This window comes from Pseudonaja textilis, chromosome 1 (genome assembly GCF_049901715.1).
Source record: "Pseudonaja textilis isolate UNSWEBS1 chromosome 1, rPseTex1.2, whole genome shotgun sequence".
NCBI classification, from domain to species: Eukaryota; Metazoa; Chordata; class Lepidosauria; order Squamata; family Elapidae; genus Pseudonaja; species Pseudonaja textilis.
Window position 1 is genome coordinate 170,089,433 of NC_141990.1, and position 21,060 is coordinate 170,110,492.

General features: G+C 38.3%; 1 protein-coding gene across 7 annotated transcripts in view; it reads right to left on the reverse strand.

Moving 5' to 3' along the window:
- The window catches only part of NBEAL1 (neurobeachin like 1), a 120,415-nt gene that overhangs the window by 49,578 nt on the left and 49,777 nt on the right, over positions 1-21,060 (reverse strand). For all 7 annotated transcript variants that reach the window (XM_087915547.1, XM_087915492.1, XM_026696757.2 and 4 more), the window contains 15 exons: positions 20,224-20,356; positions 18,958-19,077; positions 16,654-16,957; positions 15,679-15,764; positions 14,457-14,546; positions 13,485-13,653; positions 13,205-13,338; positions 12,367-12,526; positions 11,174-11,276; positions 9,674-9,830; positions 6,345-6,503; positions 5,595-5,754; positions 5,314-5,402; positions 3,046-3,600; positions 524-699 (listed from right to left, as the gene is read on the reverse strand). In XM_087915547.1, the coding sequence (XP_087771673.1) occupies positions 524-699; positions 3,046-3,600; positions 5,314-5,402; positions 5,595-5,754; positions 6,345-6,503; positions 9,674-9,830; positions 11,174-11,276; positions 12,367-12,526; positions 13,205-13,338; positions 13,485-13,653; positions 14,457-14,546; positions 15,679-15,764; positions 16,654-16,957; positions 18,958-19,077; positions 20,224-20,356 (2,595 nt within the window). The remainder of the gene's footprint in view (positions 1-523; positions 700-3,045; positions 3,601-5,313; positions 5,403-5,594; positions 5,755-6,344; positions 6,504-9,673; positions 9,831-11,173; positions 11,277-12,366; positions 12,527-13,204; positions 13,339-13,484; positions 13,654-14,456; positions 14,547-15,678; positions 15,765-16,653; positions 16,958-18,957; positions 19,078-20,223; positions 20,357-21,060) is intronic.

A 21,060-nucleotide genomic window follows, 5' to 3' on the forward strand; every position in this document is an offset into this window, starting at 1 on the left:
AGGGCTCAAAATGGCATTTGAAGTTGAATAAACATCATGCTACCCACAAACAGTGGGGCAGTGGGTTAATTATATACCACTCAGTATCTGACAAATAATACTATCCAATATGGTTTGTTACAAATCTCTGCTTGTTGATACAATTCAAGAACTGAACCATTAATTCACATGGTCTGTCTTGTCATACCATTGCCTTATCATTTTGCACATGGGGATAACCATAAAAATTATAATACATTGGAAATAAAGCTACAACTGATTTGTGAAATGTCCCATTTACATTATTGAATACTGTAAGGACAGACTCAATTAAAAAAAGACAAGAAAGATACTTTTGAGCAATATAGACGAATTTTTAAGCACCCTCTTCCTTCTCTTTAAAAATAACTTATGTGGTGTTTATACTGTTAATTCAGATCAAATTAATTAACTTCAGGTCATCATTTTTCTTTTCTGCTTTCCATTATCACTTTTTTTCTTTCAAAAAAACCCCAAATTTTAAAAAAGTAATAATTTGACCTACTTGAGTTTAATCTCATCTGATGGTAGTAGTAATTCATTAGAGATGCCCAATTTGGTAAGTGCAGAAAAAACCTGACCCTTCTCAATCCAAGCTGCATCATCTGATCTCTCAATGCCTTTCCACATCACACAAAGCAAAATATCTGTCAGAAGCTGAAGGAGATCTTCTTTGCATGCCTAGTAAAAGCAGACATACATTTTAAAAGATCACAGTAGTTTTGTAAAGCATCTTATTAATTTTACTTAGAAAGAGCAGATCAATTCCACTTCATAACAAAGATTCACAGCTTATACACTGCTCAAAAAAATAAAGGGAACACAAAAATAAGACATCCTAGATCTGAATGAATGAAATATTCTTATTAAATACTTTGTTCATTACATAGTTGAATGTGCTGACAACAAAAACACACAAAAATTATCAATGGAAATCAAATTGAGCAACCCATGGAGGTCTGGATTTGGAGTTACACTCAAAATTAAAGTGGAAAAAAACACGACAGGCTGATCCAACCTTGATGTAATGTCCTTCAAACAAGTCACAATTAGGCTCAGTACTGTGGGGGGGGCATCCACGTGCTTGTATGGCCTCCCTACAACACCTGGGCATGCTCCTGATGAGGTGGCGGATGATCTCCTGAGGGATCTCCTCCCACACCTGGACTAAAGCATCCCCCAACTCCTGGACAGTCTGTGGTGCAATGTGACGTTGGTGGATGGAGCGAGACATGATATCCCAGATGTGCTCAATTGGATTCAGGTCTGGGGAACGGGCGGGCCAGTCCATAGCATCAATGCCTTCATCTTGCAGGAACTGCTGACACACTCTAGCCACATGAGGTCTAGCATTGTCGTGCATTAGGAGGAACCCAGGGCCAACCACACCAGCATATGGTCTCACAAGGGGTCTGAGGATCTCATCTTGGTACCTAATGGCAGTCAGGCTACCTCTGGTGAGCACATGCAGGGCTGTGCGGCCCCCTAAAGAAATGCCACCCCACACCATTACTGACCCACTGCCAAACCAGTCATGCTGGAGGATGTTGCAGGCAGCAGAACGTTCTCCACGGCGTCTCCAGACCCTGTCACGTCTGTCACATGTGCTCAGTGTGAATCTGCTTTCATCTGTGAAGAGCACAGGGCGCCAGTGGCGAATTTGCCAATCTTGGTGTTCTCTGGCAAATGCCAAACGTCCTGCATGGTGTTGGGCTGTAAGCACAACCCCCACCTGTGGACGTCGGGCCCTCATACCACCTTCATGGAATCTGTTTCTGACTGTTTGAGCAGCCACATGCACATTTGTGGCCCGCTAGAGGTCATTTTGCAGGGCTCTGGCAGTACTCCTCCTGTCCCTCCTTGCACAAAGGCGGAGATAGCAGTCCTGATGCTGAGTTGTTGCCCTCCTACAGTCTCCTCCACGTCTCCTGATATACTGGCCTGTCTCCTGGTAGTGCCTCCATGCTCTGGACACTACGCTGACAGACACAGCAAAAATCCTTGCCACAGCTCGCATTGATGTGCCGTCCTGGATGAGCTGCAGTAGCTGAGCCACTTATGTGGGTTGTAGACTCCCTCTCATGCTACCACTAGAGTGAAAGCACTGCCAGCATTCAAAAGTGACCAAACCATCAGCCAGAAAGCATAGGAACTGAGAAGTGGTCTGTGGTCACCACCTGCAGAACCACTCCTTTATTGGGGATGTCTTGCTAACTGCCTATGCTTTCCACTTGTTGTCTATTCCATTTGCACAACAGCATGTGAAATTGATTGTCAATCAGTGTTGCTACCTAAGTGGACAGTTTGATTTCACAGAAGTGTGATTGACTTGGAGTTACATTGTGTTGTTTAAGTATTCCCTTTATTTTTTTGAGCAGTGTATTAAAAACTGCTAATATTACAGATTCTAAAATGAAAATAGGCAGCTTTTTTGACTGATGAGCTCCAGAAAACTATACAATCATATCTTACACTGTTTTTTAAAAGACAGAAAAGGAAACATATTGAAAGAGGTGGCCTAAAAATAGGTGCAAAAGTGCAAGAAATTTAAAATAAGAAAATAAATAACCCAGAGCAATTTGCATGGACAGTTCTAAGATGCATCTCATTCATTCAATTTCTTTCATTCATTCACTCACTTATTCATTCAATCATTCATAATGATTTGTTGAAAAATGTATATGTCACCCATCTTATACAAAGTAACCTTAGATGGCAACTATAAATCAAATATAATTAAAATTAAAAACCATAGTGCTCCAACCAAAGCATTTCTGAAGTATCAGGAGGAAAGAGGATGTACTGTATGGCTCTTCCAAGAGATGCACATCTGGAAACTGGCTAACAATTGTCTGCTTACAATCTCAAGCAATCCAGATGGAGATAACAACCAGGCTTGGGAAAGAAGCAGGAGCATCAATTTTGTATTTATGTACACTGGGGATATCTCACTAAATTCTTACTGATTCATGTTATTTTTTAAAAAAAATCAGTACAAACCAGCAAGGGTATCTTTTAGCTATGTACCTCATGAATTTCAAATAAGGAAAGATCAGCAGCAAATACCAGGTCCTCTGCAGCATTTGGTTCCTTGTCAAGCTGTCCAGAAAATGTCTTTGTATTCTCTATGGGAGAAGGGGTGCTGGGCAGACTATCAGCCATCTGGCTCCCACTGTCACCCAATTCATAAGAGTCAACACTTGAAAGGTCTAAGCTTAAATGTAGATTCTTCTGCCACAAGTCTTCCTGGTCCTCAGGCCTAAAGGGCATCTCCCTCACAGATGTATCTTCCATCACTGTCACAGATTTGCCATCTTCTAAACTCCACTGATCACAAGAACCATTGACAGATGCAAAACTAGCACCATCTTCCCCATCAGCCTTGGAAGTACGACCCTGCTGATGGTCTTTGGCAGAAGCACGCTTATCATCTCCTTTAGTAGAGTCGCTTTTAGTGTCCCTCACACCATTCCTGACATCAGCATGCTCTTTCAGGAACAGTCGAGTCAGCGTCTCCTGCCACCCAAGTTGCTGAGAAATCTGTTGCGCTGAATCTTGTTGGGAATGTAGGATTTGCAAAAGCTACCAAAAACATAGATTCAAAGGCAATACATTGTAAAAGTTTTGTGTGCTTTAGATTTATTTTTGTTTCCTGAATGAAATACAATAAAATAACTTTCTCAGTTTCTTATAACCTACTTATTATTCTTTCTGTTAAAGGCTTATAAACTAATACTAACAATAGCCAGAGAAGTGTTAAATGAACATGTAATTTACATTGCAAGTACTAAGCTAAATACAACCATCTTTAGAAAAGTCCCATTTAGATGAATAGGGCATGGATTGTTATTAACTTTATATCAGTTTGGCTAGGGCTCTTTACAGAACTTTCTCCCATATTCCCAGAAGCATGCTTTCTATAGCTTCTTAAGAAAAATAACTCCAGAAATTAAGAAAAGCACAATAAAAGGAAGATGAAAGCTAGCATCTGGGATTTCCTGGTGAGGGTGAAGGGAGAAGCAAATGCTACTAGTAGGAAGAGCAAAATCATAGTATGTTTTCCACTAAGTTGCTATTCTTCCCTGAGAGAGAGGGGGGAAGGAGAGAGGGAGGGAGGGAGGGAAGAATAGAGGAAGGACAGACTCTGGTTGCTAGTATGGCTTTTTCTCCAGCAACCAAAGCAGAAATGCCCCTGGAAGCACAGAGTCCCATGGCCAGATGGGAGGGTGAGGTCCTGCAGCAGGATAATTAAAGTTACCATCCTCCTTCTCCAGCTGAATCAGAATGCTGACATAAGACTGAGATGGAGGTTGCTTTATGAGGATATGTCCTTAGACAAATGATTAGGGGAACGGTCTGGTGCTTAGGTCAGAGAAGCATGAAGAAGAGGTCCAATTATAGGATATATCCCATAATTATTTAAGTCCTAAACACTGCCCACATTTGTCTTTTCAAAAGTAGTAAATTTAATTTCAGTATATATTACTCTATACTGGATACACAGACATCATAAAAATGAAAGCACTGAATGCCAAAGATATATAACCCACAGAGCACTACTGAAAAATGCTCATCTTAGACTATCTTTATTGTGCTCTGAAAAATAGATGAAGAGAACCATATATTGTCAGCCCTATGGAAAAACCAACTGCACAGGAGAACTATTTTATTGACAGAAGCTCTGGTAACACTTTTCCTACCATCCCTCTTATATCCTAGTGAATCAGAGATTCAGTCTGAACCAGTCTGCCTCAATATTAGCTTGTTTCCCAGGATTTAAGGACTTTTTCAGCTCTCTTTGTTTAAATAACAATGGTTCTTACCTATTTCCTCAAAGCCATCTCCCTCTCTTCAGATAAAGTATAAAGGTAGGATTAGCATTCAAAAAGTGCAGATCTTACTGCAAGAACTATGAAAACTGTTAAGAAAGAAAGCCAGTGATTGCCAAGGCCTGGCCTGATTCTGGACAGGAAGAAGAGTTTCCATCTATCCCATGTTCTGATAATAGGTTTGCAGATTGTCTTCTGACTTTGGTGGTACTAGCTGTCTCACTAACCATTAGATGCCAATTTCTCTCAGGGTGCACTATCAGCAGGAATATTATTGAAGATAGACATATTATTAAAGAGAAATTATACACTTGCATCTTATCCTCTGCAGCTACCTCTATAAGAGCAATGGTCTGAAGAGTTCACCAAGTATTTAAGAAATCCTAACATCCACAATTATTTTCCAGACTATTAATAGGCTGACCACTATTTAATATTAATGTGCCCTCCCCACAAAGACACTAACCTTTCGACAGGCAGCCACTCTTACGTTTAGATCTGCTCGATGAGCCAAGTGCACCACAGCTAAAAAGTCCTTGCAATTCACATATGGATCTGTAGAGTACAGAAACTTATTACAACAATAAAGAAATTCATTTCTATCAAAATGCCATAAAAGCACAAAAATATGGCTATCAATATATGTTTGCTATTTTGCTAGTTAGCCATATTTCTGCTATTTGCACATTTTACAGCATGTTATGCTGGACATATGCTGTGTGGAAAAGCTAATAAACACTTGAGTACCAGCATGCAGAACTTGGTTGAAAAGGTTCTTCATAAGAGAAGTGCTAAGTGGAGATTCATTCAGGAGCAGACCCAATCCAGAATAGCCAACTTCTCTGAGTTTCATACGTTGTTTGCTCCGTTCATAAACTTTAGTGCATTTAAGCATTTGCTCTGCAATCTGCAACACATACGCACAAAAAACATGAACTTCTCAGCCAGGGACAAACTGAAAATTCTGCAAACAGGACCTCAGTGGAAAAGCAGAATTCAAATAGACTTTTCATAGAAAAAACAACTCTGTTCTTTAATTTTTTATTATTATTTGCCTGTTGATTTCTGGAAGTTACATCACACAGCACAAAATAATAGTTTCCATAGTTATAGCCCAAAAGATGCCCATCATTATGACAAATGGTGTCTACATAGGAAAAGGAATTTGCAAATTACAAAGCTGAACTAGATTTGTGTGTGATTTTGCCAGAAAGTGAGATGAAGAAACACAAATCTCATAAGGAAGTCAGATTAAGCTTTCTTTCCTGACCTCATGGATCTCAGCTACTTAAGATATATTGGCATCTCTCTATACTCTATACTTCTAAATATCTCCCAGAAGAAAAAGTATTTGTCAATTCCCTAAACTTAATACAAGCTAATTTGAAAGAGGAGTTATGCCTTGTTTCTTCTTCCAAAAAATCCATGCTTCATATAAAAATGCACAACCTTGCTAATACCATCAATCACTTTAGGAGAGATGTAAAACAAAATTACCTTGAACACAAGTTCTTGTAGTCTATCAGAATACCTCTGATTCAGTAGAAGAGCATAAAGGATGTCTGCATTTCCTGGTTCAAAAAGCAATAAGAAAAGCTGATCTCGGGTTGGGCAGGTGTTAAGCAGGCTGAAGAGCATATCCAGAATCCCAAAGAGCTTGGGGGGGAAAAAAGAAAAAAGGCACACACAGATGATTAGAATGCAAGTCATTCTTGACATTCAATATCATTAAAAAAAACATTAGTCACCAGTGGCTTATCTGAAATATAGGTATGTTTAAAAATGCAAACAGAAGCAACACCTGTTACTGTAAGAGTTGCCCCAATTATTCAGACACAGGTCATTTTTTTCAGCTTATTAAGAATGTAGCTGAACTTTGAACCTCAACTATATAGATACTTATAGCAGAGATAAAGAGATCTGTAAGAACAGGAGGTAGAGAAATACATGGCTGTTCAAATAATTTTTAAAAAGCACAATGAAAAAATGATGGTTAAACATTTGGGGAACCTCACATAGCCTTCCCAACAATGTTTTCCATGAACATTTTTATTCTGTTCTAATCTATTACATTATTATCTGGAAAGGTTTATCAGAGCAGCTTTTAAATCAACCAATCAATTAAAAAAAAGACCTCTCCTTAGGCTTACAGATTAAAAATTGCAGCATACAAGAAAGAGTTGGAGAAAAGGGGACATACATATGCGCACACACACAAACAAATACACAAACCAACTTATTATTGCAAGTTTCTACCAACCACCTGGCATATAAAAAATGGGCTACTGAAATCTTATTTGATTTCCACAAAATAAACACATTACACAACTTTCAAGAAAATGACTATAATACACCCAGAAAACTGAGTATATCCAGTTTTCATGAAATCTATCGTGGATGTTGATACAGGACAGATTTCAACATTTTTGCTGAGAGTTTCTGATATTTGACCAGGGGTGGGATTCAGCCGGTTCAGGCAAATGTTAAATTTATGTCTGGTTCACCAAACCAGCAGTTGAACCAACTGGTTGGCCCCGCCCACGCCGCTCCACCCCTCCCAGGAGTCTCCACACAGCCCATTTTGAATGCAGGTAAGTACAGGGTCTGTGCAGAGGCTCTTTGAGAAGGTGAAAAACAGTCCTCCTGAAAGTTCCCAGAAACCAGTGCAGCTCATGCAACAGACATGGAACCTGGGTAAACCTAGGGGCACCCATCATTATACACCCCACTGCATTGTGTACCCCACTGAAAGTTATAGCTTCCAGGTGGTTTTCAAGGGCAGACTCACAGACAGCACAGAGTCACTTGAGTCATGCGATCGATGGTTCCAAAATTTGACAAATAAATAAATGCAAATGGGAAATGACCAAGGCATGAGTGGTTGTGATCAAGGCCTCCTTGTCCAGGAAGAGGTACAATTGGCATACCAGACAAATCTGTGCAAACACTGCACTCTCATCATGTTATGTGGTTAATGAAAAGAAATCCCTATGCAATGGAGAGAGGAAATTGAGGGAGCTTGGTTGCTCTGAAATACATGTGCCTTCAATGACTGTAACATCAAAAGCCAGCTTCTGTGAAGACCTATGTGTACCAACCACGAACTTGCGAATATACACTAACAATAAACCTTGGTTCAAAGCTAAACTTAAGCAACTATGTCACTCCAAAGAGGAAGCCTACACAAAAGGTGATAGAATGTTGTACAATCAGGCCAGAAATGTATTAACAAGGGAGATCAGAGCAGCAAAAAGAAGCTACTCTAAGTAATCAGTTCTCAACAAATGAACCAACAAACATATGGAAAACTCCTAAAAATATCACCTGCTATGGCAAACCTCCTTCCCAGGCTGAAGAAAATCAACAACTGGCAGATGATCTGAATATGTTTTACTGTAGGTTTGAAAGCAAACTACAGCCACCTATCTCCACAACCCCCATCTCAGACACACCAACAGCCAAACCTTCCACAACTGATCCCAACCCACTGGGTTCACAAGCCTTGGTGATCACAGAAAAAGAAGTGCAAGGTCTATTTTACAGATAAAAGCCAGGAAAAGCACGAGGCCCAGACAAGATAATTCCCTCTTGCTTAAAAGTCTGTGCTGACCAATTGGCCCCCATCTTTACCTGAATCTTCAATAATCACTAGAGGTGTGCTATGTTCCTTCTTGTTTCAAACGCTCTACTATCCTTCCTTCCTTCCTTCCTTCCTTCCTTCCTTCCTTCCTTCCGTTCTGAACCAACCTGGTTCCAAGAGAGCAAACACAAGACAAAGGCAGCAGCCCCCACTTTTTAAAGTTTAATCTGCGAATTCTGTTTCTTCACAGATAAAAGGCTGCTTCCAATTAATTAGTTCCAACAAGAAAGAGCCTTGCCAAGTTGTTTATCAAGGCTGCCAAAAACCCAGAGATACGAACTAGTTTACAAGAGTTTGCAAATACTAACTATGATGTCCATGAGGCTGAGCTTCAGAGCATCTTTGCCTTCTGCAAAGAACGCTTATTCAAACCTGGCTTTTATCCTCTTGAGGGAGGGGCCATTACTTTGCAGCCTTACTCCCAAGTTACCTGTGCTTCTGTAACTGCTCTCTCCTACAATCAATCCTGCGTGCACACGCACTTGGCACAGGCTCCTCGGGAACCTCCTCATCACTGCTGCCAGCCCCCACAATCTCTGAAAGCAGCAGTCTACTCCTTAATAGTCCTGGCCCCTCATCTAATTCCTCGTTCTCCTCCACTGTCCGCACCTGCTGCCGGCTAACCACAACACCTTCCTTCCTTCTGGCTATCCCCTTATTTGCTACATCTGTTTTATCGATGGTACTGGCTCCTTCCATTGTTATGGACAATTATAGCAAAAGACGGAAGAAGAGGTGAAGAGCACAGACATAGTAAATTACCTGCCTTCCATTGAGGACCTGTATACTGCACAAGTCAAAAAGAGGGCTGTGAAAATATTTACAGACCCCCTCACATCCCAGACATAAACTGTTTCAGCTCCTACCCTCAAAACGACGCTATAGAGCACTGCACACCAGAACAACTAGACACAAGGACATTTTTTTCCTGAATGCCATCACTCTGCTGAACAAGTAATTCCCTCAACACTGCCCAACTATTTACTAAGTCTGCATTACTATTACTATTAATCTTCTCATCACTCCTACCATCCGCTCCCACTTGTGACTATATGATTGTAACTTTGTTGCTTGTATCCTTATTTGTTACATCTGTTTTATCGATGGTGGTGGCTTTTTCCATTGTTATGGACAATTATAGCAAAAGAGGGAAGAAGAGGTGAAGAGCACAGACATAGTAAATTACCTGCTCCTCATCACCTGTGGCTGCTATGTATCCCATGACACTCTGGACTTCCATGTGTGTCCCACCTTTGGTCAAGAAGTATTTGATTAGACCATACAGAGATGTCCTGATTGTCCTAAGATCATCTGGAAGCAAGTCACTGTCCCTGGAGTGGTTTCTAACAGAAACAAGAATTGCTAATTAAAACATAATAATCAGTTGTAATGTACTTTTCACAAGACATTCTCTCTTGTTCCTTAAGTACCTGTGTCTGTTACACTGATGTCGTCAGGGCAGAATTTCAAGATCGGTTTCCAGTCTGACAGCAAAATGAATAAATACATGGATTTCGAATGTAAGAGTTTTAAAAGACATTAAAAAAAATAAATGGGGAAAAGTAATCTTTTATAAAGCCCTTGCTTAAATGTATTTTACTTTTTCGATTTAAACATATTTTTAATATGAATGCTATAGTATGATTTTACACTGAACATTTGTTTATTGTCAGCATTTGAAGGGAGGTTGTTTTATTTTCAAAATAAAATAAAATTTAACGAAACAAAAATTCCTAAATGGGATATTCTTCCAAGAAATGATTATTATGAAAGTTTATGTAAACTGGTTCATACTAAGCCATGAACTTGCTGGAAGAATTTAGGCCAGTGCTGCCCTGGCTGCACCTACCTCACAGGTTTATTGCTCCTTGAAGAAATGCTAGATGTCAATGTTTTCATAACTGGGCATTGTTTGGGACACATGACAAGATTTAACATATGCCAGGATATACAATCAGTTGTGTGGGGGTGGGAGCATTCATAAGGGTTAAGCTACAATGCAGTTTGCATAGTTTCAGCCTAGTATGCTGTGTGTACCTTGTAAGGTGTTTTTAAGCCATGGTTTATGCAATTGAACCTATAACTGTGGTTTATTCAATAAACTACAGTTAAAACCACAATGAAGTAAATCAGCTTAGTGCAATGTGTGAATTCAATATGGGACATTCCAGTACATCCATCCTATATCCAATTACAACTGATAGAAGAAGGCAACTGCTGTAATGTTACAGACACTTGCCAGCTGCAGTTCCCAGATGAGAGCAGCAAGCATCAACTACTATTTTCAACTCTATTTATATTAGAATTTCAATTTTAAACAGAAGCAAGAAATTCTGGACACTTAACTGGATACACCCTTAGACAATTTGGAATTGGTATACGTGCATGTCCCCCATATAAAATCATATTTTACATCCATTATGACACTGATAATAAGGAAATAGAAAAAAATTAGACTCCTCCCTAAAAGAGTACAAGCACCCTTTGCAATTTTCTTTGGAAAAGTCTCATAGATATAATTGACAGTGTTTCTTGCAAGGATGCAAAAATAGCTACTGCTCATAATATGCAACTATTATAGCAGCAATGGTATTTTTCAAAAATTCAGAGTTTTCAGCATGTAAAATAAAGAGCTGGACTTTGAAAAGCAAAGCCCAAGTCAAAAAAGGAATACAAGATTCCATACCCATAATAAATTCTCAAAGTATCCAACAAAAACTGCACACCATATTTTTTCCGGAAGAGCCTTCTGCTATCTTTGATAATTGTGGAAAGGTATTGGATATGACCTAAAAAAGAAATCAGAAGTCCTTATTAGAATAGAGCTACACCTGTAAATTGTATGGATCACTGATTAGACACAGATAGGACTATCTTAATTTAGGACTGCTTGTTTAACAACCATGCACAGTTATAATGTGCTAAAAAAGCAACATATGACCAGTCCTCACACTTATGATAATCAAAATGCCCCCACGGTCATGTGACTAAAATTTGGGCACTTGGCAACCAACATGTATTTGCAACAGTTGCAGCACTTCAGGGTCACATAATCACCATTTGTGACCTCCCCAGGGGACTTCCAACAAGCAAAGTCAATGAAGGTAGCTGGAGTTGCTTCACAACCATTTGCTTAAGAACCACAGAAATTTGCTTAATGACTGTAGCAAAAGAAGGACATAAAATTGGGCATGACTCAGATATAAACACATTGCTTAGCAACCCAAGTTCTAATCCCAAATGTGGTTGTTAAATCAAGAACTACCTGTATGTGATCTATCTACAGCCCATATTGATAAAGAGTACCAGGATTGTATTTATCCCAACTGACCTCAGCCAAACCTTCTATTCCAGTGGTGGCTAACCTTTTTATGCTCCTGTGCCAAAAATTGTGCGCGCGCTTGCACTCACTTGCTCACATGCCAGTCCCCAGAAGGCAATGCATCCCCTACCATCCCCCCTGTGCATGCGCACGCAATCGCCCCACCACCACCCCCTTACCTGCACTGTGCCTCCCAGCTGATTTTCAGCTGGTTTGAGGCCTTTTTCAGCCTCCCAGGCTTGAGGGAAGCCTCTGCAGCCTGAAAAATAGGCCCGTTCCGTCACTTGCAGAATGGGCCTATTTTTTAGGCTGCAGAGGCTTTCCTCAAGCTTGGGAGGCCGAAAAAGGCCTCAAACCGGCCAAAAATCAGCTGGGAAACACGCGCATGCACAGTAAGATAAGTTTGCCTGTGGCTCGCATGTCAGCACAAATGGCTCTGTGTAGCATGCATGCCATTGTACGATGTTATTGTTGTGTTTCCTTGAGTGCTTATATAATCAATAAACAGGTTATAACATTAAGTAAAATCATAACTGTTACAACAGTAACAAGCTCACCAATTCGGAATGGGAAGTCCCCACGGTTCCATATGCTAAAGTCAAAAAGTAGGTGCTGATGCATTTGCTGCAAAAGCTGTACGTTTTTTTCCACAGAGACCTGTTCTATCAATAACTGGACTGCCATTAGTACATTCACATCCATGAATCTGCTGGGCACCTAAAAAAAGGAGGGGCTATATTGTTTATTAAGAAAAAAAAACAGAGTGATTTCTATATTTCAAACAGTAGGTTGTTGTCAAATATTTTTTTAAAGTCACTTTTTTATTGTTTGCTTGTTCATTAGTGAGAAAAGTCTGCCAAGTTTTCAGCAGAAATATTTGTAGTAGTTGTCCTCCCCCAGCAAAGGAAGAAATGCTCTTCCTGACAACCATCCACCTTCCCCCGCTGGCCTTCAAGCATCAGTCTAACAATATTATGCACAAACTGAGTGAGAGTAAAGTAAACAAAAAGAGATTATCATCCTGACTGGAGAACAAAAAGCAGCCCAAAACTATGTATGTTCTGTAGATTTATTTGTAACACAATGAAGAATAGGCAAATTATCCAAATACGATATTTGGAAGATCCATCCAATATAGCCTGAAACAAAATACTTCATTGCCTTTTTTCTCTGAGCATTTTTGTTATTCCTAAAACAAAAGGCTTGCATTTTAGGGAGATGAAGCTTAGGAAGATGAGCCTCTAAAAGTATTCCAAACTTCACATCAAAATTTGCCAAAAAATGGTAATTTAAAGCAATTATTATTTTCCAATCTCACAGATACAAAATTCAGTTCGATATTCAAACAAAAGCTCACAATATACAATATCCAAAATATTTTGTAGCTTTGGATACCTTTTGCAAAAGGACTCCTAATGTTGCAATTCCATGAGTGTGAATAAGATTATCTTGGTTGACTGGATGCCTTTGAATAAAATGCTTTATCATCAAGATGAAGGTTGCAATTATATTCTTCTCCAAACGAGCCTCTGTAAAAATGGAATGCAGACTTTAGTTCAAGGGCAAAAAAGTAGAACTATCACATAATGAAAAAAGATATTAAAAGCAGGGAATGCATCTCTATTTGGTCCACTGCTCCCTTTGCAATAACGGAAAAAGCTAATTATGTCCTTACCTGAAGCCTTGGTGGATGTTAATACAACCCAATCTCCTTCAACAGGTGTCAACAATTCATGGGGCAGAGTTTCTACCTCTGGCCTCTCAGGCAACTGCCCATCAAGGTAACTGATATGCTCCAACAGTGGGAACAGAACATTTAATCCACCTATGCAGTTAATCATATCCTTTAGAAATACAACAGGGTGAGGGAAACAAATGGGAGAAGGAATAATCACCAATCTGAAACCAACAGCAGGAAAAACTTTTTAAACACATGTCACATAAAAATATTAGAACAGCACAGAGCAATTGACATGTTGGGAATATCTGTAGTACTACTAGAGAAGTTTGGAATTTAGGGGAAAAAATGAGCCAAATTTTCAGGAAAGAAATCAATGCATGCAGATAAACACATCTTTTAATGCATTTTCATAGGAGAAAATAAAGATCCACAAAAGACTACAAATCGTTCCAGGTTAATCAATCAATAATGAGCTGCTGCATTCAGCTTAACTTCTCAGAGGAACAGTTAGCTAATTTCAGGTATCAGCTAAAAAGATCCAAATTTTTTCCAAGATATGCAAACAAAGAGCCCAATTCTGTACAAAGGGGGTCTACACTCACTTTTTAGTGGTTTAGCCAAAGATATTAGCTATGACTGACGTTCTATAAAACCACAGAGATTAATCTAAAGTCCATCTGTCTGCAGAAGGAACTTCTTTTATCATCTGGAACTATCACTATTAAGCGGAAATCTACCCCCATGACATCATTTTGAAAGATTGCAGCTTTGTATTTAGCTTTTGTCATGTTCAACCCTTTTATATCTATATAGTTCCCCTCACCCCCAAATTAAAAATGGAATGGGAAATCAATTCATGATGCCATGCATTGTTACTATATGATATGGAAATTTCTCATGACATTGCTATCATCCAAGTCATATAAAGCATTACAGCATTAACATTAGATCACTGAAAATGCTCACCTTGATGTCCCAGTTTACTATTTTGATCCCTGTTAACCTCCCATGTAAAAGATTTGCAGAAAGGTCAAGACAGATAGGGCTTCTGCAGGCCTAATCAAATGAAAAAGAAAAAATGGGCTATAACACAAAGGCAAACTAGAGGTTATCTTTTGAACACTTTTTTATGTGAAACCCAATAAAAAATGTAAAACCTAATAAAAACTTCATGAATCAGCAATACTTATTATGTGCTACCATAATCATGGGTTATTCTTTCTGATTTTATCTGCCTGTCCCATTAGGTATGCAGATAAATGTTGCAGTTCCCATCTATTAAAAAGTTCCATCTGGTGAGGGCAGGAAGATGGGCCTTATCTGCCACGGCACCTGCCCTGTGGAACAATTTTTTTCAAGTGAGACTGATCCCAACCTTTGTAGCCTTTTCTCAAAAAGTGGATGTTGTGGACAAGGTTGGGGATCTCAAGGAACAGTGAACTGATGAGGTAAATACTCTGTCTGCAATACTAAATATGCTCTTTTATAATCTTTGAATAATGATATTGTTGTTTAATTGTGGGTATTGTTAAGATTGTCACTTTATGGTTTGTTTTAGGTGGGAAAGAAAGTCATGTTTTAGGTGGAAGAAGGAAAGAAACAGTTTTGCTCTTAATTCAACAACTATACACTTGCCAGACAGTTACATACCTGTGGTTGCTATGTAAATACTTATCCCAGTAAAGAGGGAGTACAGATTCATGCCCTAGTTACATTCAATGCCAGACTGATTGACTGGCTTCAAATCTGCTAGAAAACATTGTTAAGCAATCTCCACCCCATTTCCACCATCTACTACTCCTTTTGAAGAATGCCTTTGTTTTTTATGCTTAAAAGGCAGTCTTCATTGTATGTATTATATTTAAAAGCAACAGGTCTGAAAAATATACTGCAGTAGATGATCTGCATGAAGCTTTTCACAATATTTTTGTAGCAGATGGATAGGCTTAAAATTTTAAGTATTTGAAAGTATTTGAAAATTTGAACATATTTAAAATGCCACAAAATAGGAAAGAATTGCTTTAGACCTTCATTCATTCTTTAGCAACTAGCATTCTATTCAGAGGAGAGGACTTTTTGCTTTTTTAGCATGGTAAATAGCTGGAGGTTAAATGACCTTCCTCCAGTTTCTCTACTTCTAATGCTAAATCACTTTTACCAGGTAGATGAAAAATATGTTGAATACTACCTTAGGAGCATAGTGAAGAAGTATTTTGCTAGGCAAATCTGCCAGTTCAGATTCTTGGGACTTCCAAGGAGTTAAACAATTTGGACCTTCAACATACAGAAAACAGACATTGAATTTTATGTTTGTAGTCACAATTTTTAATTACATTCTCTCTTGTTTCAAAATAAATTAAGTTTGAAATTCTCTCTCCACATTAAAAGCAGCAGACCAATTCACAGAGGCAATAGAAATGTGAGTGAATGCCTCTATTTGCAGATAACATTTCAAACTTGTTTTCTGACCAAATGGGGAATTTCATTTCTTTCTAAGGACATGCTTATCTTAAAAAACAAGTTACATGTTTAGATTTAGCATTTCATAACCTGGAATTTTGTAGCTGTATTGAACTCCCATAATTCTCAGCCGAACAGAGAACAGCAGTTGGTCAACATGTAATATATTTTAGCAACCACTCATTTTAATCTTCAAAAAAAATTAAAAACATCCTCCAGGGGGGAGTTCATCACTACTTTTCACTTATTTTTGGAATAAAACAGAATTATTGCAGTCATGGTGCTCAACAATCCAAAATACATGCTTCTACATTTCAGCCTGAGAGACATGAACATTCTCTGCAAGCCTTTACTATGTTTAAGCCCAATATTGTCACAGATGTGAGTCAGACACAGATCGGTAGGATTATCCAGGGTTCCCTTTTAATAAGAAATTGAAGAAGGATCTTAAAAATGAACACTAGAACATACACATTGCATTATGTGGGTGGTTAAGTCTGTAAAGTAGTGAGAAAGCAGAACACAACATAGGAGGGAAAATCAAGGCAAAATTTATGTTTTTCATAAAAGGCAAAACAACAACAACCCAACTGTATATGAAATAGTTATGAAAAGCAATGGTCAGATCAGAGAAACAAGGATATAAATAACTTTTTGACTCACAAAATCAGGGAAAAAGTAATCTCTCACCAAAACTGCTCACCTGTCAAATATAAGGCTTTGATGTGAGATAGTTGTAAGGCTTCATGGAATATAATAACAGAGCCAAGCTGGCCTTCCAGAGACGTGGGGCAACCCCACTCACTATCTTGAGTTCCTGCAGAGATCAGCTTGGTGATAAGTTCTGATTTCCCCAGCAGGCCACTCCAGCTGCCTGGTCCAAGGATCGCCCCAAATGAAGTCCGAGGAGGTATAACTGGGGATGAAAAGGGTGGGTCCGGGATTTGCGATGGTGGAGGAAGAGTTGTTCTCTGACCAGCTGAACCAATGCAGCATGAAGTAAATGGCTAGAGAATTTTTTCCCCAGTGGAAAAAAAGAGATGAACAATTAAAATAGAATTTGATGCATTCAAATTTAAAGTGGCCAATATAATCTAGAGAATGAGTTTTAAAAAGATAACATATGTATGCACCGTCTTTTTGCCTCACTGGCAGAAGGGTTGTCCGTATAAGCACACATATATATGGGCAACAAGGTTTCCGGTACTTAAAAAAGGACTCTAGGAGCCACAATATCCCTACCTCTGATTAGCTGTAATTTTAAGGTGCTTCTTTAAATTATCTTTGACATTTTAATTCCTGTTTGTTAAGGAGTTCCATCTGGCAGGTCCCAAGACACCAGTCTTTGCGGCCATGGCACCCACTCTGTGGGATATCATTCCTCCTAAGGTGAGACTTGTCCCATTCTGATGTCCCTCAAAACATGGTTGTGTCAACAGGTTTGGTAATCTCAGGGAATGGTGAACTGGCGAGGTGGCTACAATGTCAACTATACTGAATATGTTCTCTTTTAGTCTCTTAATATTGATGTCTTTAAATTGTGCAATGTTTTTAATTTGTTTATTTTATGGTTTTTTAAAATTGTATGCTACCCAGAATCACATTTTGTGAGAGCTATATAAATATATATAAATATGATGGATGGATCGATGGATATTTTCACTGCTTTGGAAATTAATTTTCCCCTACATATGATACCTTCTCTCTGATAAATATGCTCATTTATTGTAAAGTCTCATCACTTTTTATCCTTTATCCTTTTATTCTTTTTTAGGACCTAACTGATGCAAACACTGTACATCAAGTGGATGGGGAAGCAAAGAATAGTTAATTATACTTATAGACAAACTGTCCCAGTTATTTCTATAAAACATTAGTATAACATATTTCATTTCAATCCAGAACAGCTATTTGATCCCATGTGTTTTCTTCTGGCAGTGTTTAAAAACATCTGTTTTGTTTGCAAGCTTTCTTTCTGCCATACTACATTATAGACATATTTGCTAAATTTAAATTTTGGGTCATTTTATTTGGAAAATGAGATTTTGTTTGTTTGTCATTAATATGGAAATAGGTCACAGAAGAAGGGAAGAACTGATAATGGAGATAAATATTACCCAACATAAACATGAGTTGTATATCCCCAAATAAATATCTATCAAGAATTCTAGAGAAAATGTTAAGAAATTTGACTCAGTGTCCAGAAAAGATGCTTGGATAAATTTGCTGCTAATATGAAGATATAAATAAAGAAGAAGAAAAGCTTAGCTTATATATTCAGGGCTATCAAGGGGATTTCAATAAAGCTACCTTAGCCAACAGGCTTTGATCAACAGGTTCCTGGGTTCTGTTGTCTTGTGTCATTTCTCAGATGATAAAATAGCTGAAAGTAGGAGTTTCTACCAAGGATATTCACATACACAGAGAACTTCACCAGAAAAAGAAAAAAATTACCTTTGAATGAGACCTTACTCGATTTTGGAGTTTTGAACAATACAAGCACTAAAACTTATCATTTGACATTTACTTTTCCAAATTTTGCAGTACATATTACCAATTAAAATGTATATTATTGAAAAAGCTATACAAAGCCCCATGTTCATGAAATATTTCATAAAACATATATTTCAAAAAATTATAAAATATATTTCTCTGGTAGACAAAATTGAAAAGAATATAAACATTTGGAGAATCAGCATATGTATTTCAGTGAAAACTCAAAATTAAGATTCTACCTTCACTGAGGCTAGAAATACCAAAGGGCTGACATTCTTGCACACAGAGCTTTTTCCAGTTCAGTTCACACAGAAACTGGTGATCATTCTGGAATGTCTCTGTAGGAGGTCATCCTACTGTGAGGTGACATGCACATGTCAAATTAGCTCATTTTTTTTAGCTGGACAAAGCCTATGTGGCAAGTTCAAATAGATGTATTTTGGTGGTGATACTTCAGCAAAAGCCTCTAAGAAAAAGGAGAAATACAAATAATAACAGAGAAGAGACTTACTTCATTCAGGGCAGGAAATCTAAGTGGTGCCGAGACTTTCTGTTGTCCATTTACATAAATATAGACAAGACTTTGACCAAAGGGTCTTTTCCCAGGCATGTGAACAATGCATATATTGTGCTGTTGAAAAATTATTTAAGCAAAGAATCATCATCATTTCTATGGAACAGTTACAAGGGGCTAATTGGTGTTCTTTTACATCAAGGAATATTTACTCAGTCACTGCCAACCTTCACAAAGGAAATTCAGTAATCATGCTAGTACTCTGATTTTCAAATCCCCAGCATGTTGGGGAACACCCCAATCACAGGGTTAACTATGAAGATGGGATCTGGGAGAGTGGGGGGAGAAGGAAGGTAAAAATGTTGGCAATGGGAACACTGTTGTTTAAATTGGTAAAAATGGCTAAAGTTGAAACTGGCAGGAGAGAAAATTTAGAGGGTACATAGAGTATTCCATGAAACTCAAGGGCAAAATACAGACTGCCCAGATAGTCCCCGATTTTATTCTGAGCTCTCCTACAGATGCATCATTTCCTAGGCTAAATGGGCAGGAATTCTGTAACTGTACCCTCACTGCACTCATCTCGCATCCTTGCCCTTCAAAAAATCCCTTAAGCATCTTGTTCTCCTGGTTGTTTATATTGATAATCTCAGGTTAAATGAACATGGGCCACTACAAAGAACCAATGCACATTTCAGATTAAAGCTATGTTCTGCAAAAAATGTTTCCCAGGCTCATTTAAGTCAAGATTAATGCCAGTCAGAATAATGATTTATGAATCATGTACTATAAATATTTGGGCTAGACTTGTGATAAGCAGAGTAGACAATGAAAATATTGTAAAGAACTGTGGCACGTAGATAATCATATCTTGGTTTAATAAGCAAAAACAGTCAGGATCACTGTGTCTGTGCATGCAACCCTTCTCTGCTTTGACAGATGACCCATTGATAAAGTAATTAAACAATCAACCAGTCAATCAATCCTAGTCCCATTCAATTGCATTTCAGATAGTCCATTTTTGTATCCAAATTGGGAAGGTATGACAGTCTGGATGCTAAAGGAAGTTATTCTTAAATGAAGACTTCTAAGCTTAATACAATGATCGAAGAAGAGAAGATAGGAAAAAGATAAAATAGGAATTAAGAGGGCAGGAAAAATGACTATCTGCATTTTGCTTTAGAGAAATAGTCTAAAGCATGCTAATAGCACGAAACCCATCCCCTTATATATCTGAACAAAACTCAAAATATCTGCTCTTACCCAAAGAGAATCATAGAAGCAATGGTCTGATAGCATCACAGTAGCATACTCCTTCTTTGTACATGCAGCAACTACTAGCATTCCAGAACATGTAATGAATGCTTCAAATCCCATCCCACTAGCTGTAAAAAAGCTACAGAGAAAAAACTGGATTTAAGACATGGAATGTTGTGAACTATACACACACATAACCTATTAATGTACGCATACACACATATTTTCCAGTCCCATCCTGGATCTTTGGTACAGTAGAAAGACTTACTAATTCACATCAGGGGTGGAACCTTTCTTGAACCCGAGAATTAAATTTTTGAGCAGGCAAGCTCTCAGACAAAATATGAAAAGGCATTCACCCATAGACTCAGAAACAAATACGTAGATTCATAACTCACTTAGCAAAGCAATAATGGAATTGGCAAGTAAGGAGAGCTCCGAACATCCCTCTCACAGTTCTCTGTACCCTATAGCCAAAACCGAAGCCCAGTGATCAACAGTTCTTTAAGCCTGGTTTAGAGAATAGGGCATCTTTATTCTCAGATAGTCACACTTAACTTTTTTTTGTGAAGGGGTGGGAGAGGCTGTCACAATTATTCACATCACTGATACTATGCTATGGAACAGTTTATCAGAGATCCTACCCTGCTGCACACCCAAGTTCCTCAGAAGGTGACCTGTCTGTTTCTATAAATTTGTTGCAGGTAACCATAGTACCAACCTTAGGTGCCACTATAATTTCTCTTTATAAAATATTTTATTTTAAGGCATAGAAACTGTGAGTTTAAAGCAGCTTTAAAATGCATAAATATATAGTAAATTATGATCCTACTTCAGTAAATG